This window comes from Balaenoptera musculus, chromosome 18 (genome assembly GCF_009873245.2).
Source record: "Balaenoptera musculus isolate JJ_BM4_2016_0621 chromosome 18, mBalMus1.pri.v3, whole genome shotgun sequence".
Lineage (NCBI taxonomy): Eukaryota > Metazoa > Chordata > Mammalia > Artiodactyla > Balaenopteridae > Balaenoptera > Balaenoptera musculus.
Window position 1 is genome coordinate 1,467,085 of NC_045802.1, and position 22,021 is coordinate 1,489,105.

Consider the following 22,021-nt stretch of genomic DNA (forward strand, 5'->3'; position numbering starts at 1 on the left):
ACCTTGATCCCGGTGGCAGCCAAGCAGCACTTCCCTGGTCCTGCGCCGGGCCTGGCGCAGCCAGAGAGGATGGAAGCGACGCACAGACAGAGCAAACGGTGGTGCGGGCCCCGGTGGGTCTTTTAGTAAAGTAGTGTCTGAACATGTGCATATTGATTATATGCTATTTTATTGTAAATTAAAAAATATAGGTTAGTGCTTTATGTTATTAAAAATATGTAAGGTTATGTTACGTATAAATTTCATTTCAGGATAGTATAAGGGCATTACAAAAAAATTTTTTTTTAAAATGGTGGTGGTGGGGAAAGGATATTAGGTCTCACTTGGTGGAGAACCAAGATGTAGATATGAATCCCTTCTTGGCTTTTGTCATTTCCACATACTTTTTCTCAACTATTCACCCCCTGGTTAACCTTGTCCATATCATACATTGTTTTTAAAATATAGCTTCTTTAAGGGGCTTCCCTGGTGGCGCAGTGGTTAAGAATCCGCCTGCCAATGCAGGGGACAAGGGTTTGAGCCCTGCTCCAGGAAGATCCCACATGCCATGGAGCAACTAAGCCCGTGCGCCACAACTACTGAGCCCACAAGCCACAACTATTGAGCCTATGTGCTGCAACTACTGAGCCTGCACTCTAGGGCCTGTGCTCCGCAACGAGAAGCCACCACAATGAGAAGCCCACGCACCGCCATGAAGAGTAGCCCCTGCTTGCCGCAACTAGAGAAAGCCCGCGCGCAGCAATGAACACCCAACGCAGCCAAAAATAAATAAATATTAAAAAAAAAAAAGCCTAAGATATAATTCACATACCATATAGTTTACCCACATAAACAATTCAGCATCTATTGGTGTATTACAATACTTATTTTAAAAAATTACGTTAAAAAGGATACATATATGTATATACACACAAAACATAAAGACTGCCATTTTAACCATTTTAAGTACACAATTCAGTGGCATTAATTAAATGTGCAAACATCACCATTATGCATTTCCATAATTTTCCATCACCTTAAACCAAAATTCTGTAACCATTAAGCAGCAATCCCCCATCCCCCGTCCTTCCCAGCCCCCGGCCACCTCTAGGCCACTTTCTGTCTCTATGAAGTTGCCTATTCTAGGGACCTACGTAAGTGGAATCACACTAGTCCTTTTGTGTCTGGCTTATTTTACTTAGCATAATGTTTCCAAGGTTTGCCTGCACCTGTCTTGGAATCAGCTGTTTATCCAGAGAGTGGAACATGTTTTAAATATTTGCACTATTCTTGAGAAGCATATTAAAAAATAATTATTTGCCATATTTAAAATATGCCATCTTATACTTAATGCCAATTAATTTCTAGTACCATTTTAAAGATGCACCCATAAACCACTATATCCCAAGAGACCCTCATCATGTGATCAAGCTTCTCCCGATCACACTATTTTTTTTAAATTATTTGTTTTATTTATTTATTTTTGGCCGCAATGGATCTTTGCTGTGGTGCACAGGCTTCTCATTGCAGTGGCTTCTCTTGTTGCGGAGCACGGGCTCTAGGCGCCCGGGCTTCAGTAGTTGTGGCACGCGGGCTCAGCAGTTGTGGCTCACGGGCTCTAGAGCGCAGGCTCAGTAGTTGTGGCACACGGGCTTAGTTGCTCCGCAGAATGTGGGATCTTCCCGGACCAGGGCTCAAACCTGTGTCTCCTGCATTGGCAGGCGGGTTCTTAACCACTGTGCCACCAGGGAAGCCCCCCAAAATGTAGTTTTAAACAGTACATATAAAACAAAATGCACCTCAGTAATTTTTTTATCTTTATACTTTATTCTGTTTCCAGAATACTCCAGAATACTGAAATTTACATATTATTTTAAAGACAACTAACATACAGCTCACTGAAATAAAATGTACAAGAAGTCTATGAGATGTAAGGTACAGATAAGAAAACCTGAAATGTTTTAACTTAACTTGCCCTACTAGGAGCATCAGGACTGCAGAATTGATCCTGGCCTCACGTCAGTGACTCATCCTGCGCACCTGTTGACTGCTCCAGAGAACGTGCTGTGCTGCTGTGTTGACACCGGTGAATGACCAGGTTTCCCATCTTACCAAAGTCAAAGTGTTACTTCAATCCTAGGCTTTGGACAGAGTCCACTGTCTGTTTTCGTAAAAGAATACTTTCTTTTTACGAAGTTCTGTAATGAAATCTTACGAAGAAATTATTGAATCAGAAAGCAAATACAAGGCACCTTTATATTACAAAGGAAATCAATGAAGACTTAAGAAGATAACCATCTAGTACTTTAAGACATCCTAAGTTCCGACACTTGGAGCAACATAATTCCCACATTGTTTTCTATAAAAGACCTCTTCCTGCTTGTTTCCAGACTTCTTTCACTCCTTTAATGCTTTCTTTTTTCACACATTTCCAGTATTCTTGTATACTGAGCTGTTGCGGCACCTGTTAACCAAAAATGAAAACTAAGGGTCACGGTCTGCGAGTTAAACCCGGTTCACACGCGCTTGTCGCTGCACAAGCCCCACGTTCCTCCAGAAAAGGCTGGAGGTGATGACGCTGTGACGGTGACTGCAGGAGACTGTAAACTCAAGGTAAAGGATGAGAAGTGAACGTGAGTACCGGTCCCCCAGGGTACCGAGAGAATGGAGGCTCCTCCCCAACAAGGTAACAAAGACTTCGTGTGGCTTTCTTTCATTTGTTGGTTTTAAAATGTAATTATTTCATAATGTTTTCCTTTTATAATATTTTATAATGTTTCTGGTTTTCTGGTGAACTTCAGTTAGCTATGTGGAACAAAAATTATAAGCCTAAAACTTTGACCTAACCTTGGCTAAAATTAAAAAGAAAGAAACCATAAGTCACAATATACTTGATGAGAAGCCTTAAGAAGAAACAGTGGGCTGGCCAAAGAGTTCGTCTGGGGAAACACGAATGAACTCTTTGGCCAACCCAATAATATAGTGATATATAATATAATTCACACAAGTACTGTGTGGCTATTATTTCTCTCAGTTAAAGGAGAAAGCAAAGGTTAGAAAACATTTGGCTCCTGGTGACCACATGCACAGCATTGCTGGAAATCCACCAAGTGGAAGCAAAAGTCGATTTCAGATTATATTTATGTCCTTTTCCTATCATTGATTTGAAGCTCTTCTCTTTAATATGTTTTTGAGAAACGGCAAAGAGGCTGCCGGATATGTGAAACTGTTAACTGGAAAGGCTGGTTTAATTTCCAGGAATATGATCATTAACTATGAGGTGCTGGATAACCACAAGCTTGTAAATCACGTCTGCTGGTGGAAATCATATTTGTTCATTTTCTGTAAATAATGTCTGCAGCAGGAAAATGAATGTGCTCTTCTAAGCTGTAAATGAACAGCTCTGTTTACATGAACCCACCACAGTCTCTCTCCTGTTCTCCCTCCTGCCTTTCCTCTGGACTCATTACCTACTTATCATCTCCTGGAACCTTGTTTCCAACCTGCGGACGGCTTTCATGAGTATTTCTAGCAGATTCTAAGCTAAACAAAATTTTGAGTTTGATTTGTCCCTCAGTTATAGACCAATATGTGAATTTGAGTGAATAATGATAAGAGCTAACATTTACTTCAAGTGTCTCAGCCACTACATTAAATATTTTACGCTTAACTCTCATAATAATTCTTTCTGGTAGATTCTGTTAGTTTCTCACCGTTACAGACGAGGAATCTGAGGCTCAGAAAAATTAAGTGGCTTTGCAAGATTTGGCAGTTAATACGTGACAGGGCTGGGGTTTGAGTCTAGGTGTCTAACTGCAAAGCCCAAAGTAAAATTCTAGGCTATGACTTCTGAGTAGTGCTTCCTGATTCAGACTATTTTAAAAAGAAGCAAAGAAAAACGGGGGATCTCATCTGTAGGAGATACTTCAGTGTTGTAACTATAGCTTATAATCTCTGCAAAAATGATGAAAACTCCATTTAAGACTATACATTTGCTCAAATTCTAGGTTTACTTCCATTCATTTAACTAAATATAAACATGTAACTATTTAAAAACTCAAAATCTGTTACCCATAAACCTCGATGCATCCTGTTTTTTAACACCCCAAGAAACTCTTCATGACTGAGACACTCATCACCATCCACATCAAAGATCTTGAAGACGGCGTCCAAAATATTGTTGGAGAGTTCTTGTCCTGTTGCTACCTTCACAGCTCTCTTAAACTCCGCTAAAAGGAGAAAATATAAACTCATCAACAATGTAAAATAGTCTAAAAGTGTTTATTGTTTGAGAAGTAAACACAAATCTGTATATTTATCATTTGGGAAGTAAAACAAGAACAAAAATACTCATCAAGAATGTGTTCAAATGATAAACTTCGCTGAGAAATGTCAGCAGGCTATTTTAATGTAACCAGAGTTTTGAACACAGATATTTAAATATTTCCTTCTACTTCTCAGGGGAAAGGTAAAGTAAAAGCAAAAAAGTAATTGTTAATAAACTGTTAAACAAATTGTTGTAAATCTGGAATACCCACACTGAATTCACTGAAAGGCCAATCAACTGTTTTTTCTGGTAAGTGGTCCCTTGATTGGTATCAACCAGGTGAAGAACAGAGTGATACTGTTTACAAATGATAAAAATTAAGTGATTCATATAACTTACCTAGTCTGACGGGGCGATGAGCTAAACTAAACATCTGCATGGCAATAGCAAAGTCTTCCAAGTGGGTCGCAAAGTGACAAAATGACTTGAACTCATCCAAACTAATGCTCTAATAAAATAACAAAGTGAGTTTTTAATTACAATCTTGTAAACACATTAAATAATTTTATGAATACACCCGTGAGTCCTCTTTTCTGTCATAAAGCCTGTGCACTTACATCTTTCTAAGCAAGTCTACTGAAAAATCTGAGATGCAGAATAACAATACAACTATAGATTCTAGAGATTAGGAGGAACCCCAAGAGGTTAAGTGCAGGGCCCCTGGGTGTGACCGTGCAGACTGAGCACTGTGTGAGCGGGAGCGCACGGCTGGGGGCCCCGGGGCTGCGAGCGTGGGGCTGGGGGCGTGTGTTACAGCCCTGCTGTACCTCCTCAAAGGTCCTACGTGAAGCCTTAACCCCCAGCGTGGCCGTGCGTGGAGGGGGCCTTGACAGGGGTCATTAGGGCTGAGCGAGGTCTCAGGGGTGGGCCCTGTTCTGAGAGGGCTGGGGTCCTGATGAGAAGAGGGAGAGACAGCAGGGCCTCTGGTCTGAGTGTGAGCGGAGGAAAGGCTGCGTCTGCGGCAAACCAGACACTGGCCACGCTGACACCCAACCGCCTCGAACTGCTGTTAAGCCCCCTGTCTGTGGCAGCCCGAGGAGACGAATGCGTCCTGTCGCGCGGCCGCCTCCTTGCTCTTGCGCCCGGGGAGCTCGGGGCTCTGGGGTGAGAGGGACCTGCCCTCTCCTCTGGGCACAGTCGGGGCCTCGCTAAGCCGCCAGGGGCCTCTCGGGGAGACGTTCATCCTCTAAGGCTACTGAACACAACGGTCAGGCCTTGACCCTTGGCCCATCTGATTTTAAAACCTATGCACTTAAACAAGAAATAAGTTAAAGAACCTAGTTTTTCCACTGAAAAAAAAGAGAAAAGTACGAAAATTCTTATTTTGAAAGTAGATTCTTCCCTGCCTGAAAAACTTTCTCTTTGTGGAGACCTTCGGGACCATGCCCTCTGCACATGTGAGGCTGATTCAAGTTTCACTGCTTTCAGATTTTGTGAATTTGTCGGATTTTTATTTTTTTAATTTAAGTTTTTGAAGAGGTAATATGCATACATGGTAAAAAAAAAAAATCCAACAATTCAGTAAGTAAAAAACGAAAAGCCTCCTTTCCTCTGTCACCCCTGTGACACACCCCTCGTGTGTCCTTCCAGAGACGCGCTCCTCGTGCCAAACACGCACAGGCGCCTGTTTCCGCGGCGGGCGCCCCCTCCACGTCTCCTGCCCGCCGTACTCTCTCAGCAGCACACGTCGGAGGGTGGCTGTTTCTCTACGTCGTGGTCTCAAAGCAGGCACCGGGCCCACCTTTCTGATTTTGGCTTCACTGCTGGTGAGAAATGGTTTGCCGTCAATGCTGCAACCTGCATGTCTGTAATTGTGAGTGAAGGTAAGCAAGCACTCTGCACTTCTACGCGCATCCGTCATCTGTGGATTTCTGCTCCGGGGCTTGAGGGGCTGGCGGGTGACCTGTTACCAGGAGGCAACTCTCCAGGGTCTCTGGCGTTTCTGCGCATCTTGTGAACAGAGGCCCAGCCACCCTTCCGCTCCAGACGGCCTTTGCAGGACGTCTGTAGAGAGAACAGCCTTGAACAGAGACGGCGTCTCCCTCGGAGCAGAGGGCAGCCTTGCCTACTGTCCGTCATGAAAGACCCAGGCTCCTCGGCTGCAGTGTGAACCCACTTCGTGAGCCTTGGGGGCAGGGGGCGGACGCAGACGTGGTGCTTGAGCTGCCTCTAAGCTGCAAACGATAAGCTTCTCTGGCTCTGAGCCAACGGGCTTCTGTCTTCTGCTGGCACCCGTCAAGTGGCACAGGCTAACTTGCAAATGACAAAATCTCAGACACTTTAGTAATTAACGCATTGATATCTGAGATCCCATCTTCTATATTAGGTAGGGTAGAATGTCAGACCCTTCAACGTTCTTGATTTTTTAAGATCTCATTATAAGTTAAAGAAATTGGTCTATTACATGTGATGCCAGTATTTCCCCCCATTTTGTTAATTTTTTTCTTTTGACTTTGATTATAATTTTGGGGGGATGAGGGAGGCAACAGACGTCTACATTTTAGGTAGTAATTTAATCAATTTCATTGAAAGCTTCTAGGTTTTCGCTTAGTATATATACCTCACTCCAAGACATTGTTTCCAAGTTTTCTTCTATACTCAGTTTTCTCTTTAACATTTAATTCTTTGATCCATCTAGAATTTATTTTAGAGTAATGAGTGAGGTAGAGGTTACCTTCATTTTCTCTCTCAGAGGACCAGTGAATTGCTACCCCAGTGCCATTTACTCATAGTTCTTCTTTTACCCAACCAACTTGCAATCTGAGGTTACACATACTCAATTTCTGTATTTGTAATCTATTTCTGACTTAATATTCCATTCAACTGATTTGTCAAATTCATTGTCAGTAACACTGTTTTAGTTCCAATGTTTGGTGACGCATTTTAATATCTCAGCTTTCTTTTTTTTAAAGATTTCATTTTTTTAGAGCAGTTTTAGGTTCACAGCAAAAGTACGGGGAAGGTGCAGAGATCTCCATGTACCCCCTGCCCCCTCATCAGCAGTTTCACACACACTTGTGGCTTGTCCGGCTCCCTGTCAAGAACCCAAGGTCTTTTTGTGGATGCCTGTTGGTGGTCACCAGTATCTGGTGCTCTCCTGAGACCTGCACATGTCAGGACCACGCTGCTTGGCTTCCTTGCAGTAACGTGTGGTCATGCGATCAGTCTGGCCAGTGGCCGAGTGTGATGCTTCCAGGCCTAAAGATTTAATTGCTGGAATGTGACTCACTCCTTTCTTTTCCTGCCTCTGAGGCTGGTGTTTCTAGCAGATGGGGGAGCTCCAAAGGGGCGGAGCCTCGGAGAGTGTGGGTCCCCCAGCAACTGCGTGGGCAGGGTCTCCCACCAGCCCACAAGGGATGTGCAGCATGACTGAGAAGGAAGCTCTCCCGTGTCAGCCTTGGGCTTCCAGGGCTAATGTGAAACTGCAGCAAACCTAGGCTGTTCAGACTGTACAACATTACATTTACAGACTGATTTAAGGGACAACTGCTATGTTTATAATACTAAGACATTCTAGTCAACACCAGGGGATGTCTCTACAGTTAGATAAGTTTTCTTTTCTATCCGTCAAGGCTTTCAAGTTTTTTCTATATATTTCTTGTTAAATTTATTTCTAATTGTTATATATCTCTATTGCAATTCTAAATGAGATCTTCATTACATTTTATTATCTTTTTCCTCATTATAGAGATAGCTTTAAAAAAATTATATAAAAACACATGCCCACTAAGAGGTAAAATAAGGTCTGGGTTTTTAAAAAAAATAAATTTATTTATTTATTTATTTATGGCTGCGTTGGATCTTCATTGCTGCGCAGGCTTTCTCTAGTTGTGGTGAGCGGGGGCTACTCTTTGTTGCGGAGCGCGGGCTTCTCATTGTGGTGGCTTCTCTTGTTGTGGAGCATGGGCTCCAGGCGAGCAGGCTTCAGTAGTTGTGGCACGTGGACTCAGTAGTTGTGGCACATGGGCTTAGTTGCTCCGCAGCATGTGGGACCTTCCCGGACCAGGGCTCGAACCCATGTCCCCTACATTGGCAGGCGGATTCTTAACCACTGCGCCACCAGGGAAGTCCCGAGGTCTGGGTTTTAATTTGGGGTAATGGGACACATAATGAGGGAAATTAAAAAACAAAGAAAAAAAACACATGCCTATTTCAAAAAAAATTGTTTTGGAATAAAGTAAAAAATCACTCAAAATCTCACCACTGTCCATTAATCATTATTAACAGTTTGGCAATCATCATTTCATGCATCACACAATATAACAGAGAGTAGGTTAGTCTTGATTAATTTGGAAGTTACTTTATTGAATTATATAAACACGTCTAACTTGTTGTTTCATTTTCATCATGAGCATAATAAAAAGGCGCACCAACCTCTCCTGCCGACAGCTTCTCGCTCACATTTTTCCAATAAACGTCTTTATTTTCAGTGTTGGTGAAAAAAAGGAGCCATTCTGCAAAGTCTTCTTTTCTCATGAAACTCAAACCTTTAGAGAACTGAAGGAACTCCATTTCTTGGACCTCCGTCTGTAAGTTTTCCATAAATCTAAATGTTAAAGTATGAGATGGATATTAGGAACTCATGGCTTCGCCTTTAGTGTTGTAAATGGATTGCAGGCACCTCACGCAGCACCTCCATGAGGTTCAATACGTTGCAGATCCCCTTACGTACCTTCCACGTGTTAAAAGATCTGTCCTACATGTCATGTCACAATTTAACAGAAATATACATGGGGAGCAAAAGAGGGATATTCTCGTTCAATGGGAGAAGAACTGTCACTGTGAAAAATTTACTTGCTTTAGAGCCTGCATTTATTCCGCAGACCTTAAAAGTGTGAAGGGGGAGTTTGATTTCAGGCTTCTACCTATGTGATAGGTAAGAATCGGTTTCCTACAACATTTTCTGAATGTACTGGATACATGAATTTATTTATCAATGCTGTGTGTCTTTGGGTCAAAGCAGAATGTTATCTAAAATTTGAAGCATTTCAAGTTTGGGCTGATCAACTAACTCTTTTACTGATATGCTTTGTCCTCCGTTTTACTGAGTTTTACTGTACTGGGTACTGTGATGGCATCAATTGATTCTCATAAGGATTGTTAAAAGGGTGTTTTACTTGCAAATGAGTGTACAGTGATAAGGGAAGTAGAAAATATGGTATAAAAACATTACTAACTGTTCCTTTCCTTTTTCTTTTTCTTTGGGCTCTACCTGAGGCTGAAATATTATAAACTTAATTGTTGTTAAACTATCCATTGTCTGGTTTAAGCTCTTTCATCTTAACTAATTATACTACTTTTGAAGAACATTAAATATGCTTAATGATAAAATCTTGTCTCAAATTATACGTCTTGTCATGACATGAAAGTCTGGGACATGATACTGGACATAAATACCTGAATTGAATAATTTACAGTACAAAAGGCCACCAAATGCATCCTGAACAAATTAAATAGTTTATAAATTAGTGTCTTAATTGGAAGACAGTGTCATAATTGGAAACAACGGGAAAAATCTGTTTTGCTTATCTGGGTTTTTTAGGCCACGGTGTCTTGTAGAGTATTTACTACTAACTTGCAAGTTTACCAATCAAAAGTTAGTGTTGTGGTAGCTAACTATGGTATTTGCCTAGAGATATTAGTTTTCTCATTTAGAGAAACAATATTATATTTTGAAAAAAACACATATTTATGATTTAGACAAACCTGGGTTCCAGTGCGGAACTTGACAGTTTGCTAAGTGTGATTTGATGGACAAGCGATTGGACCTGAGTGTCGGGTCTGTTCCTTCACCAGTGAGATGGTGATGATGAGACCCACTCCGTGAGGCTGTTCACAAGCTTATAGGAGATGCAGGTATAACTATTATAATAGATCATGTAACTAGACATTGGAGAGGTGAAATTCAGAGCCCGGTTTGTCTTAAGTTTCGAGCAGTCACAGAGTTTCTGAAAGAGGTGGTCCTGCAGTTGCCTGCTAGGTGGTTGGGGGCATTGGGTGGGCTTTCAAGGAAGTAGTCCCCCCAGGTGACCAGAGGGACAGACGGACTTAGTAGATGCCATCTGGTGTCAAGAGAAACTTACCAGTGACTGAGGGAACATGTGGATAAATTGGTGGCTTGTTTGGGTTTTTTTGTTTTTTTGTTGTTTTTTTTTTTTACTTCTACAGCTAGTCAGATTCTCCAGCTGAAATACCACTTAGCCATTCAGTAAAAGCTAAAGTATAATTTAAGTTGTATCTCCTGGAATTTTGGTGTCTATTCATTGTTATGAAATCAACAGGTACTTTAATTGTGAAAATTCAGTTCTTTATCAGCATATGTATAGTTCAGGGGAAAAAATACTGATGCTCAGACTACCCAGGCAGCCGGCGATGGTGTCTACCCGCTCTGTGCCGGTGCCTGTTTGTCTGGTTCGACACACTAACTCTGTGTCACCTTCCCTGCCTTTCCTTGGGACTTATAAGCTGTACTTTATAAAACAATATCCTTTATCAGACAAGCTGTAAAGAGGATGCTAAGACAAAGGTCAGAAGAGAAAAGGCAAACATCTTTTTATAAGGAAGGATTATACGTTATACTCCCATAAAAACAAAACTATAAGCTCCACATAACACATACTGAAAGAACTTCTTGTGCAATTTCAATGATTAATTTGGCCACTATAATGGTGACCAGTTAAAAATTATATATATAATTTTATATTATATTATATTATATATTCATAATATAATATATGGAAGCTACTTTCTGTTACTTTACAGCTTACGCAAAATGTTAGACACATGTTATGATTGCCGAATTCTAGCCCAGTAACGCTAACTTGAGGGGCGGCCTGCTCCATCCAAGAGACAAGTCCCTGAAAATCTGCATTTAAAGCATTCTTTGTTAATTGGATCTTTTTTTAAATTGCATAATGGTATTACAAATTTCACAGGGCCCATTAATTACAGAAACTTTAAGAAAAACTTTAAAGTAAGAATTCTAAATGAAATTATTCCCTTTAAGGAAAATTAAAGTTAGAAGCAACTTTAAACAATCACTAAGCCCTACAATTTTATCTCCTAAATGTGTCTTGAAAATGCCCAGTCCAAAGTCTTTATCGCCACCCCACTGGTTCAGGGCTCCTGTCACTCCTCATCTGCAGTAGCCCAGCGGCCTCGTGTCGCATCGGATCCCCCTTGTCGTTGCCCACCATCCCGCCAGAGTGACGCCCATCTGACCAGGCACCCAGCGCGGGCCCCCTGCGGGGCCTCCCTCACGGCGTAACTCAGGCTGGACCTTCTGGCGCGTGAGCCCTCGCACAGGACGCGTACGCCTCCCGGGCCTCCACCCTCACCTCGGCCCACCCCTTACGCCTGTTTATTTCTCTACCATTCCTGCCCTCTGATTCCTGGACGAGCCATACGTTCTCCCGCGTGTCCTTCCTCGTGCTGTTCTCCGCGCCTCCCTCCCCGACCCTCTCTCCCTGGCTGATTCCTGCTCATCTGTCAAGGTCGGCGCAGGGCTGTTTCCTCCAGAAAGCTTCCTGACCTCCCACTCCAGAGGCGACCTTCTGTGCCGCCCAAAACCCTGCCCACCTGTGACAGCACTGACCGAATGCGCTCAAATGTTCTCTGCACGTTTACTGGATGGTTCCCAGGAGGGACCAGCCCTGCGTCTGAAGCACAGCCCGGCACACAGCAGCACATGGAATGCACTCAGTCAGTCTTTAGTTAGCGGCACTGAGTTGACAAGAGGCGTCTCCTTCCTCCCAAATCGGTGCTTTCCCACCATTCTGAGCTGCTTTCTGGTATTTGTTCTAAGACTCTGGTTAGCGGGGAGGCCCGCGAGCACAGGGTCTGGTTCCGCATGGAGTTGTTCTTGCCAGGGAGGAGGTAAACAGGACACGACACTGCGGTGCTTACAATGCCAGACTGTAAGTGCGATTCCCTCCCTGCAGATGAAGACGTGAGCGCGGCGAGGTCCGCAAGCTGGACTGGACCACAGACACGCCCACCACATGCCAACGCATCCACACGCCCGCACTGTTCACAGACGCTTTCACGCTGTGACGGCTGAGCTGCGCAGCCAGGACAGAGACCGTACTCACTGCCTGGCCCTTTACAAAGAAGGGCTGCCGACCCCTGGGCTGGGGGCGGGGGCAGAGCTGGGCTGTCCCGGCTGTGCCGTCTCAGCAGAGCCGGCCCCAGCTCCAGCTCCAGCCAACCATCAGCAGACGGCAACAGCAGGGGCCTGTCCAGTCTAGAAGGCCTGATTCTGGCCCCCGCCGGAGAAGCACCCAGCTGACCCAAAGACTCGTGGCAATAACGAACGGCCACTGTTTTAAGTTGGGCTGGTTTGTCGTGAATTAAGAACTGATACGAGGGGCATCTCTCTCTTCTAGCTGCAAACAGTAAGTTACTAAGAATAATTATTGTAGTCTGTAAAATGAATACTACTTTTCATAATATGTTAGAGGTATTTTTGAGCATAGTAACTTTAGTTTACATTTCATAGGTTTTTCCTCTCAGAGATACTGTAACTGGTTTTATGGCCTGCAGTTCTGGGACATAAATAAATGTATTCAGTTGTTTCTTTATCTCTTACCTATAAAATTTCCCTAAATGAATATAAATATTTGCATTTACCTTCGAAATTCTTTATAGTGAAGTTTTCTTTCTCCTCTTTTTCCAAAGAAATGTATCTGAAGGGTTGTGTTAATTTCAGGTTCTTTCACTGTTGGTTCCTATAAAAAAATGATACAATAATTTCAAGTAATTATATAATCAAGAACAAAAAATGGATCCTGTAGCCTGGAATTCTTAGGACAATAACCACAAAGGATTCTTGTAACAACAACAAGAGGGTGAGAACAGATGTAGCCGTTCTGTCTGTTACTCTGCATAACACTATTCTACATCCTGGCTCAAGCAGGAGGAAAACAACGAGGGCTAAAATACTCAAAGGACCCAAGGTGGACTTCAGCAGTGAACAACATTTTGGATTAGGCCAGAAAGAGAGCTTAGAATAGTGAGATGAGTTATTTTAAAATGTGACCCTTAGGCATTTTCTAATAAAGCAGGACTGAGAGAATTAAAGCAGGGAAGTCTTGGACCTTTTGTTGAATGGTAGAAATCTGAGAAGCACTAGCTTTTCCTAATTATAAAGTTACCAGGTGAGGATTCCATTCAAGGTTATGAGAGAAGCAGATTCATAGCCTCTTCCTCCTTCAAATCTCCAATAAAATAAACAAAAATAATAACAAAACAGATCTGCTAAAAAGACTATCAGCAGCAACTAAACAACAAATGGGGGTACAAACGTAAACCAAATAATTTGAAGAAGAGCATCTGGAGAGAGAAATTCAGGCACTGGACGGTCCGGCCTGCTCCCCAATCCTGCCCCCGCTTCCCAGATACAGCAGCAGGTGGGCTGGCTGTCACATGGTGAGAACTCATGAAAGCCTGGGTGTAGTGGGCGAGAAGGTGGCTGGGACCGGCGAGGCTCCGAGACAGCGTGTGGGCTCGGGCAGAGGGCGGACCGGCTTCCGGACTTAGAACCTTCTGGGCACTGTTCAACTGAAGGATGATCGGGAGCCCAGAGAGGGGAATGCCCCTTGGACGGTGGAGGGGGCTGTGGTCTAGGGCCTTTATGGGAGCACAGGAAAGGGAGCACAGTTTAGTCCTCCAGCAAGGGCTGCAGGGCAGGGCATCAAAACGTGACCACCTGCAGCTCAGAACCAGAGCTGGCCCAGGGAAGGCAGCGACAGACCTGAAAAGAGCCTGAGGTGGGACGGGGGCCCAGCCTCCCAGCCCGTGAGCAGGGCTGCATCCGCAAGCAGACTCCCTGCTCAGTCTCTGCTCGACACCGGCTGTGCGGACACGGGCACAGCTCCTGGGAGGCCAGGCAGAGACGAGCGCAGCCTCAGGTTCTGGAAGGGACAGACTGCAGAGACTCAGCGCAGGCAAGTCACCCACCCATCCAGCAACCAGCCGGCCACGGCCCTGGGGCCGCAGGGGGCTCGCCCGCACCTCACCCCCCCGCCACGGGGTCGGCTCATGGGGAGGAAGCGGTGGTCCCAGCGGGGCTGACTGACACAGAGCCTTCCACAGTACTGACTCTTAAAGACTTGACTTTGTGTCAACTCATTTTATAAAATAGCCACTATAAATACAAATGTGGATTTTTTTTTTTTTTTTATAATGAGAGGTTCTTTTTTTTTTTTTTTTTTAATTTATTTATTTTTTGGCTGTGTTGGGTCTTCGTTTCTGTGCGAGGGCTTTCTCTAGTTGTGGCAAGCGGGGTCCACTCTTCATCGCAGTGCACAGGCCTCTCACTATCGCAGCCTCTCTTGTTGCGGAGCACAGGCTCCAGACGCGCAGGCTCAGTAATAGTGGCTCACGGGCTTAGTTGCTCCGTGGCATGTGGGATCTTCCCAGACCAGGGCCCGAACCCGTGTCTCCTGCATTGGCAGCCAGATTCTCAACCACTGCGCCACCAGGGAAGCCCACAAATGTGGATTTTAACTGGACTTCCACACAAGTGTGGGCAGGAAGTCATGCCTGGAGTTTTTTCTTAATTCCCATATAAATGCCCAGGAGATACACTAAAACACAAAACCGGATGTATTCTCGTTAAGGTTAGAATACGATCAGGATGTCTACCAAGAACACTATTACTAAACATTTTGGGGGGTAATTTTGTCCAATACATAAAGGAATAAACTAAGATTAATATTATTGAGAGATAATTTTATACTTAGAACCACCAGGAAAATCAACAGAAAAAATAAGAAAATTCAGTAAGACAGACTGGTACAAAAACATTAAAAATTAAATAAATTTCCTGCTTAACAGCAATAATTTTTCCCTTGAGGGTGAAGACTCCATTTATAATAGTAAAAAAGTTAAGTAATGAAATATCCCTAGGGATGCCCTTAAGAAACAAATTTCAGATGAATGAAAAAATTATATGTAAGAAAATAAAACCACAACTAAATCAGAGGATAATATAGGTTAGTATTTAACAACTGATTTTGATGTGGGGAAGGCATTTTAAAGAATGAAAGTAACTGAATAAATAAAAAGACAGCTAAACATGACTACATTAAAAATAAAAACATCTATAACCAAAACATCATAAAAACAAATCTGAAAAATATTTCAATAATTTTGACAGACACTAGCTTAATATTCTTAAGTATATGAAGAAAAACCCTAAAGAAATTCCCAAAGAACAGAAACAGAAGATTTGGATGTGAGGGAGACACAAGAGGGAGGGGATATGGGGATATATGTATACCTATAGCTGATTCACTTTGTTATAAAGCAGAAACTAACACACCATTGTAAAGCAATTATACTCCAATAAAGATGTTAAAAAAAAGAAACAGAAAATTTATAAAATAAGAAACATGAATGGTGTACATTACTATCTTAAAAAACAATCTGCGATACCTTTTCCCCTGTCATACTGACACAGATTAAGAAGCAAAACAAAAAAGATACCAACCCTGGAGAGACTGCCGGCAGGCCCGTAAACTGTTACTACCTTTGTGGAAGGCAGCCAGACAATATGGGTCAAAGCCTTACAAGTAGTCATGTCTTTACCTGACAACCTGACTCTTACAGCTCTATCTTAAATTTACACGTGTAGCTATTTACTGTATCGTGTCTTCTAACAGCAAAGATTTGGAAACAGTCTGAACGACCAAGAACAGGTCAATGGTTAAAAGTGTTATATCCGGGGCTACCCTGGTGGCGCAGTGGTTAAGAATCCACCTGCCAATGCAGGGGACATGGGTTCGAACCCTGGTCTGGGAAGATCCCACATGCTGCGGAGCAACTAAGCCCGTGCCCACAACTGCTGAGCCTGCCCTCTAGAGCCCGTGAGCCACAACTACTGAGCCCGCCTGCCACAACTACTGAAGCCCACACGCCTAGAGCCTGTGCTCTGCAACGAGAAGCCACAGCAATGAGAAGCCCGCGCACGGCAATGAAGAGTAGCCCCCGCTCGCCGCAACTAGAGAAAGCCTGCGTGCAGCAACGAAGACCCAATGCAGCCAAAAATAAATAAATAAAATAAATCTATTAAAAAAAAAAGTTAAAAAGAAGTGTTATATCCATAAGATTAGATATTTGTTCATTCATTAAAAATTATTTACAGAGTATACAGGGTATGCCTGGTGCTTTAGCAGGCTATGTAGATACAACTTGTGTAGGAAGGAATTAACCTTACCCAGATGTCTGGCCTTTGCCCTGGGCTGCTAGGAGGTGGTCCCTAAGAGAAGGTGTCTTTGTTTACCTAGGGGCCTTGGGCCACAACAGGTAGTCCAACAATGAGATTTGGGGTGGAGGCTTTGGGCCATGGGGTATCAGCTTGACCTCCGGAAGGGCTAGAGTCTGAGGTCGGCCACGAGGACAGCCAACCAGGTTTCCATGGCTGACCCCAACAGTCTCTGGACACCAAGGCCCTGGCTGGCACTACTCCGTGTGTGCTGCCACAGTCACTGCTGGGAAAGTCAGCGCTTTCCACACTCCCCTGGGAGAGGATGACCAGAACCTCTGGATTCTGCCTACGAGTCTCTCCCCTCGGCTGACTTTAACATGTATCCTCTCACTGTAATAAACCGTAGCTACGGACCTAACAACTTTCGAGGAGTATTATGAGTCCTTCCAATGAATTATCAGACCCAAGGTGATACTGGGGGCCCCCTGAACCTCCAACTGGCACCAGAGGTAAGGGTGGTCGTGTGGCCTGCTCCCTACCCTCACATGACCTCAGAAAGAAGAAGGATGCTCACGCTCCAGAGGACACAGACGATTAAGCAGTTACCCTAAGGAGGGGCAGGTGGTGTGACAGGACACGCAGGGAGCTGAGGACACGGGGGAGGTGCACACCCGGGGGACGGGGCACCGTTAGAGGACACGGACACAGGTGAAACAAGTCCGGCATAGGGCTGCTCAAAGGGAATGAAATATAAAAAAATTGTGATTTTAATAATTTGCAAAATTTGAAGCAGACATGCTCTAAAAGATGAAATGATTTGGAAATTTAAGAAAATCTCACAGAAAGCAAACTGTGGAATTACAATTGATTAAAAGATTATCAATGGAAAATTTAAGGATATACGTTACTGGTGGGAATGAAAGTTGGTTCATTTTCTACAGAAGATATTTGCCAATATTTGTCAAAGTTTATCAACAACCTTAGAAATGTTCATACCTTTTGACCCAGCAAGTGAATTTCTGGGAAGTTACACCTTGGATATATTCACGTATATATAAAGTGATATGATTACAGGATTATTAACTGCATTATTTGTAATATCAAAAGACTGGGTACATGTTAAATATCTTTCAAAGGAGGAATGGTTACATCAACTGGTACATCCATCCATACAGCAAAGTACTACAGAGCCATTAAAAAGAATGAGATATTCGGATATGGTAAGAAAAAATGGGAGGGTATGGAACAGTGTATAGTATGCTACTGCTTGTATAAAAATGGTAAAAAAAGAACACATGGAAATGTTTAGTTGCTTATTTACATACATGCTTATATACACATGGAATATCTCTGGAAGAATGCCCAGGACCTGGGTCATGGGGAGGAAAGTTCTGCCCTGCATACATCCTCTTGTGAGTCTTTTGAGGTCTGGATCATGTGAATGTAGAAAATCTATTTAAAATATTTAGAAAAATTAAGTTACTGTTAGTTTCCCCAACTATTTGGGAATACTTATTCGAGCAAACAGAATAGAGAAGCTACTGTAAATAACATCTGCTTGGAAATATTTAGTTTATTTGCACATACCTGGCATTCTGTTTCATTAGTTATTGTTGTCTTCAAGTCATCCTGTTTACTTATGATCTTCTGCAGCTAGAAAGAATGCAAACATGAATTTAGATGCACGTCTACTGGATTTTAAAAAACAACCTAAAAAACAGATGCTAAGTTTTTATTACAAAATGTTTACTAGTTATTTGTTAAATATTAAATTATTTTTGCATTGTAACTCCTGATATTAGTTTTTAACCCTTAGATCATATAAGGATCAAAGGAGAAAACAGATATGCAAGTATTAACATTATTATGACTTGGATCATTTGTTCTCCTAAGAAAGCTGGCTTACTTTATATATATATATATATATATATATAAAATACACACACACACACACACATATATATATTCTAAAGGCATCACTGTATAAAAACTTCATGATTACCCTCATTCTTCAAGAGAATTTTTATTCCCTTCTTTTTTTTTCTCTATCTCTTCTCTTCTTTTTCTATCTCTGGTGCTTTATGGCCACACTTCAAGTACCTAGCTCTTAAAAAGCTATTTGTATCATATAAATGTTCTTCCCTTTTCTCCTTATGCATTTACAAAGCATTAAAATAATTTAAAGGCCTACATTTCTACTAATTATGAACTGTCAATAGTACCTTCAAAAAAACCCCCAAAAAACAAAAAAACAGTACCTTCAGACTGAGTATATTAAAAAACCTACCTACCTTTCAGAGTCATTTGTACCAATCCTCACATGGAAAGCAAATTAAAAAAAAAGTTTAAAAAAAAAAATTAAATGTAGACAAAATCTCAAACTATGGATTCAAATCAATTAGGAGACAAACCTTCACCCATTTTTTTCTAGGCTACTTCTTTCTTAATAGTTTGAAAACTGCCACTAAATTCCAAATTAATAAAGTAGCTGCTTCTATTTTATTTATTTTAGGCATATGGTTTATCTCTAGTTCTCTAAAGCCCTCAAACTGTTCAACATTCTCCCACCCCCACTTATTTTAGGGAATAAAGTTGAAAAGCTTTCATTTGTTTTATCCTTTATTATTTATTTATTTATTTATTTTTAAATTTTATTTATTTATTTATTTATTTTTGGCTGTCTTGGGTCTTCGTTTCTGTGCGAGGGCTCTCTCCAGTTGCGGCGAGCGGGGGCCACTCTTCATCGCGGAGCGCGGGCCTCTCACTATCACGGCCTCTCTTGTTGCGGAGCACAGGCTCCAGACGCGCAGGCTCAGTAGTTGTGGCTCACGGGCTTAGCTGCTCCGCGGCATGTGGGATCTTCCCAGACCAGGGCTCGAACCCGTGTCCCCTGCATCGGCAGGCAGACTACCAACCACTGCGCCACCAGGGAAGCCCTTATCCTTTATTTTTAAATTGACCATCAACATACTGCCAAGTTCAATACCCAAACATTTCTTGCTTTGCTTTCCACACCTCCTCTTAAAATTTTTAATATGGAAATTTCAGACATAGCAAAGAGACTCCTATAATAACCCACCATATATACATTATTCAGCTTCCACAGTTCACAGTATCCTGCCATTCTCTGTCCAGCTATACTTCTACTACCTACTCTCGGTTCCCTTCTCAATTATTATTATTTATATCTCTTCTGGAAAAATTTTTATACACTGAAACGTACACATCTTAGCCATACAGTTTTAACCTGAGTAACCAATTCTCTGTCACAGAGCAGAACATTTCCATTCCTCAGGAAGCTTCTTGTGTCTATTCCCGGGCAATGCATTCTAGCTGCATCCCCACAAAGGCAGAATCAAATTAGTCTCACTTAGTTTACAAATTCAAGTGAATGGTATCAAGTAGTATGTGTTCCTTTGTGTTTCTTTTCACTCAGTATAATGATTTTGTGATTTATCCATGTTGTTTGCATATCAGTAGTTTGTTCTCATTTATTGCTGAGCTGTATCCCATTTGTATAAATACACCACTATTTATCCATTCACTCACTGATAGATGTTGCATTGCTGTCTCCAGTTTTTGGCTACTGTGAATCAAGCTGCCATAAACTTTCCATTTTCCCAGCTTTACTGAGGTATACTTAATATACAGAACATAGCACACAATAATGTATATGTTTTGATGAATTTGTACCTAGGCATACACCCATGATACATCACCACAATCGAGGTAATAAACATATCGATCACCTCTGTTTTTGTTTGTTTGGGTTTTGTTGGTGGTAAGAACACTTAGCATGAGACTCAGCCTCTTAACGGAGTTTCAAGCGCAGGGCACCGTACTGCTAACTGCACCCACTATGCTGTACAGCACAGCTCTGCCATCAACTTTCCTGTGCAACTCTTTGTTTCTGACATGTTTTAATAGTTCTCTTGAGTAAATACCCAGGAGGGGAACAGTTAGGTCTGTGCAACTTTACAAGAAACCGCCAAACCCTTTTCCAAAGTGAATTCTCGTTCCTTCACATCCTCACCATTTGGTGTGATCAGTCTTTTTAATTTCAGCCATTCTGTTGGAAGTACTGTACTACTTCACTGTGGTTTTAACTTGCATTTCCCTGAGAACTCACGTGGAGCACTTTTTCAAGTGCTATCTCCCATTTGTACATTTTCTCTCGTGAAGTTTCTGTCGTAGTCTTTTGCTTCCTTAAAAAATTTTTTTTTAAACTATTAAGTTGTAAGCATTTGTTATATATTCTGGATACAAGTCTTTTGTTAGATATGTTTGGAAAATATTTTCTCTTATCCTACAATTTGCCTATTCATTTTCTTAATAAACAGAAGTTATTAATTTTGATGATGACTACTTTATCAGTTTTTTCTTTTATGGTTACTGCTTTTAGTGCCCTAAGCAACTCTGCCTACCCTAGATTCTGAAGGTATTCTCTTATATTTTTTCCCAGAAGCTTAGTGGTTTTAGTTTTTATGTTTAGATATATAATATATCTCAAATACATTTTTTGTAGGTGGTGTGAGGCAGAGGTTATGACTAGTCTTTTTCATATATATATCCCATCCGTTTGTTCTAGTGCCATTTGTTGAGAAGACTTTTCCCATCAACTGATTGGGTGTCTTTAGTGAAAATTAAGTGACCACGTAAGTGTGGACTCTTCACTATCCCCCACTGTCTACTTGTCCATCCTGTGGGCGATATCACAGTGTCACTGTTACTACAGCTTTGTAGTGCCTTAAAGTCAGGTAGTGTGAGAGTCAACCAGATTTGTTCTTGTTTCTCAAGATCGATTTGAGTATTTTAGGTCCTTTGCTTTTATTTATTTATTTATTTGGGCCACGCCTCGTGGCTTGCTGGATCTCAGTTCCCCAACCAGGGGTCTTAGGCTCCCTGCAGTGGAAGTGCAGAGTGCTAACCACTGGACCGCCAGGCAAGTCCCAGGTCCTCTGCTTTTTTCTTTCGTTTTTTAAAAAATAAATTTATTTATTTATTTATTTTTTGGCTGCATTGGGTCTTCGTTGCTGCGCACAGGCTTTCTCTAGTTGTGGCGAGCGGCAGCTACTCTTCCTTGCAGCGCGCAGGCTTCTCCTTGCAGAGGCTTCTCTTTGTTGCGGAGCACAGGCTCTAGGCACGTGGGCTGCAGTAGTTGTGGCACGAGGGCTCAGTAGTTGTGGTTCGTGGGCTCTAGAGCGCAGGCTCAGTAGTTGTGGCGCACGGGCTTAGCTGCTCCGCGACATGTGGGATCTTCCCGGACCTGGGCTCGACCCCTTGTCCCCTGCATTGGCAGGTGGATTCTTAACATTGTACCACCAGGCAAGTCCCAGGTCCTCTGCTTTTAAATATACACTTTAGGGGCTTCCCTGGTGGCGCAGTGGTTAAAAATCTCCCTGCCAATGCAGGGGACACGGGTTCGAGCCCCTGGTCCGGGAAGATCCCACATGCCGTAGAGCAACTAAGCCCGTGTGCCACAACTACTGAAGCCTGCGCGCCTAGAG

The 22,021-nt window shown here is 42.5% G+C and overlaps 1 protein-coding gene across 1 annotated transcript in view; it reads right to left on the reverse strand.

Moving 5' to 3' along the window:
- Window positions 1-1,761: 1,761 nt before the first annotated feature.
- Window positions 1,762-22,021, reverse strand: part of MICU2 (mitochondrial calcium uptake 2) — an 88,950-nt gene continuing 68,690 nt past the window's right edge. The window contains exons 7-12 of the mRNA XM_036831482.1: window positions 18,102-18,167; window positions 12,935-13,032; window positions 8,681-8,852; window positions 4,646-4,754; window positions 4,051-4,208; window positions 1,762-2,443 (exon numbers count right to left, since the gene is read on the reverse strand). Of these exons, the coding sequence (XP_036687377.1) occupies window positions 2,339-2,443; window positions 4,051-4,208; window positions 4,646-4,754; window positions 8,681-8,852; window positions 12,935-13,032; window positions 18,102-18,167 (708 nt within the window). The 3' untranslated portion in view covers window positions 1,762-2,338. The remainder of the gene's footprint in view (window positions 2,444-4,050; window positions 4,209-4,645; window positions 4,755-8,680; window positions 8,853-12,934; window positions 13,033-18,101; window positions 18,168-22,021) is intronic.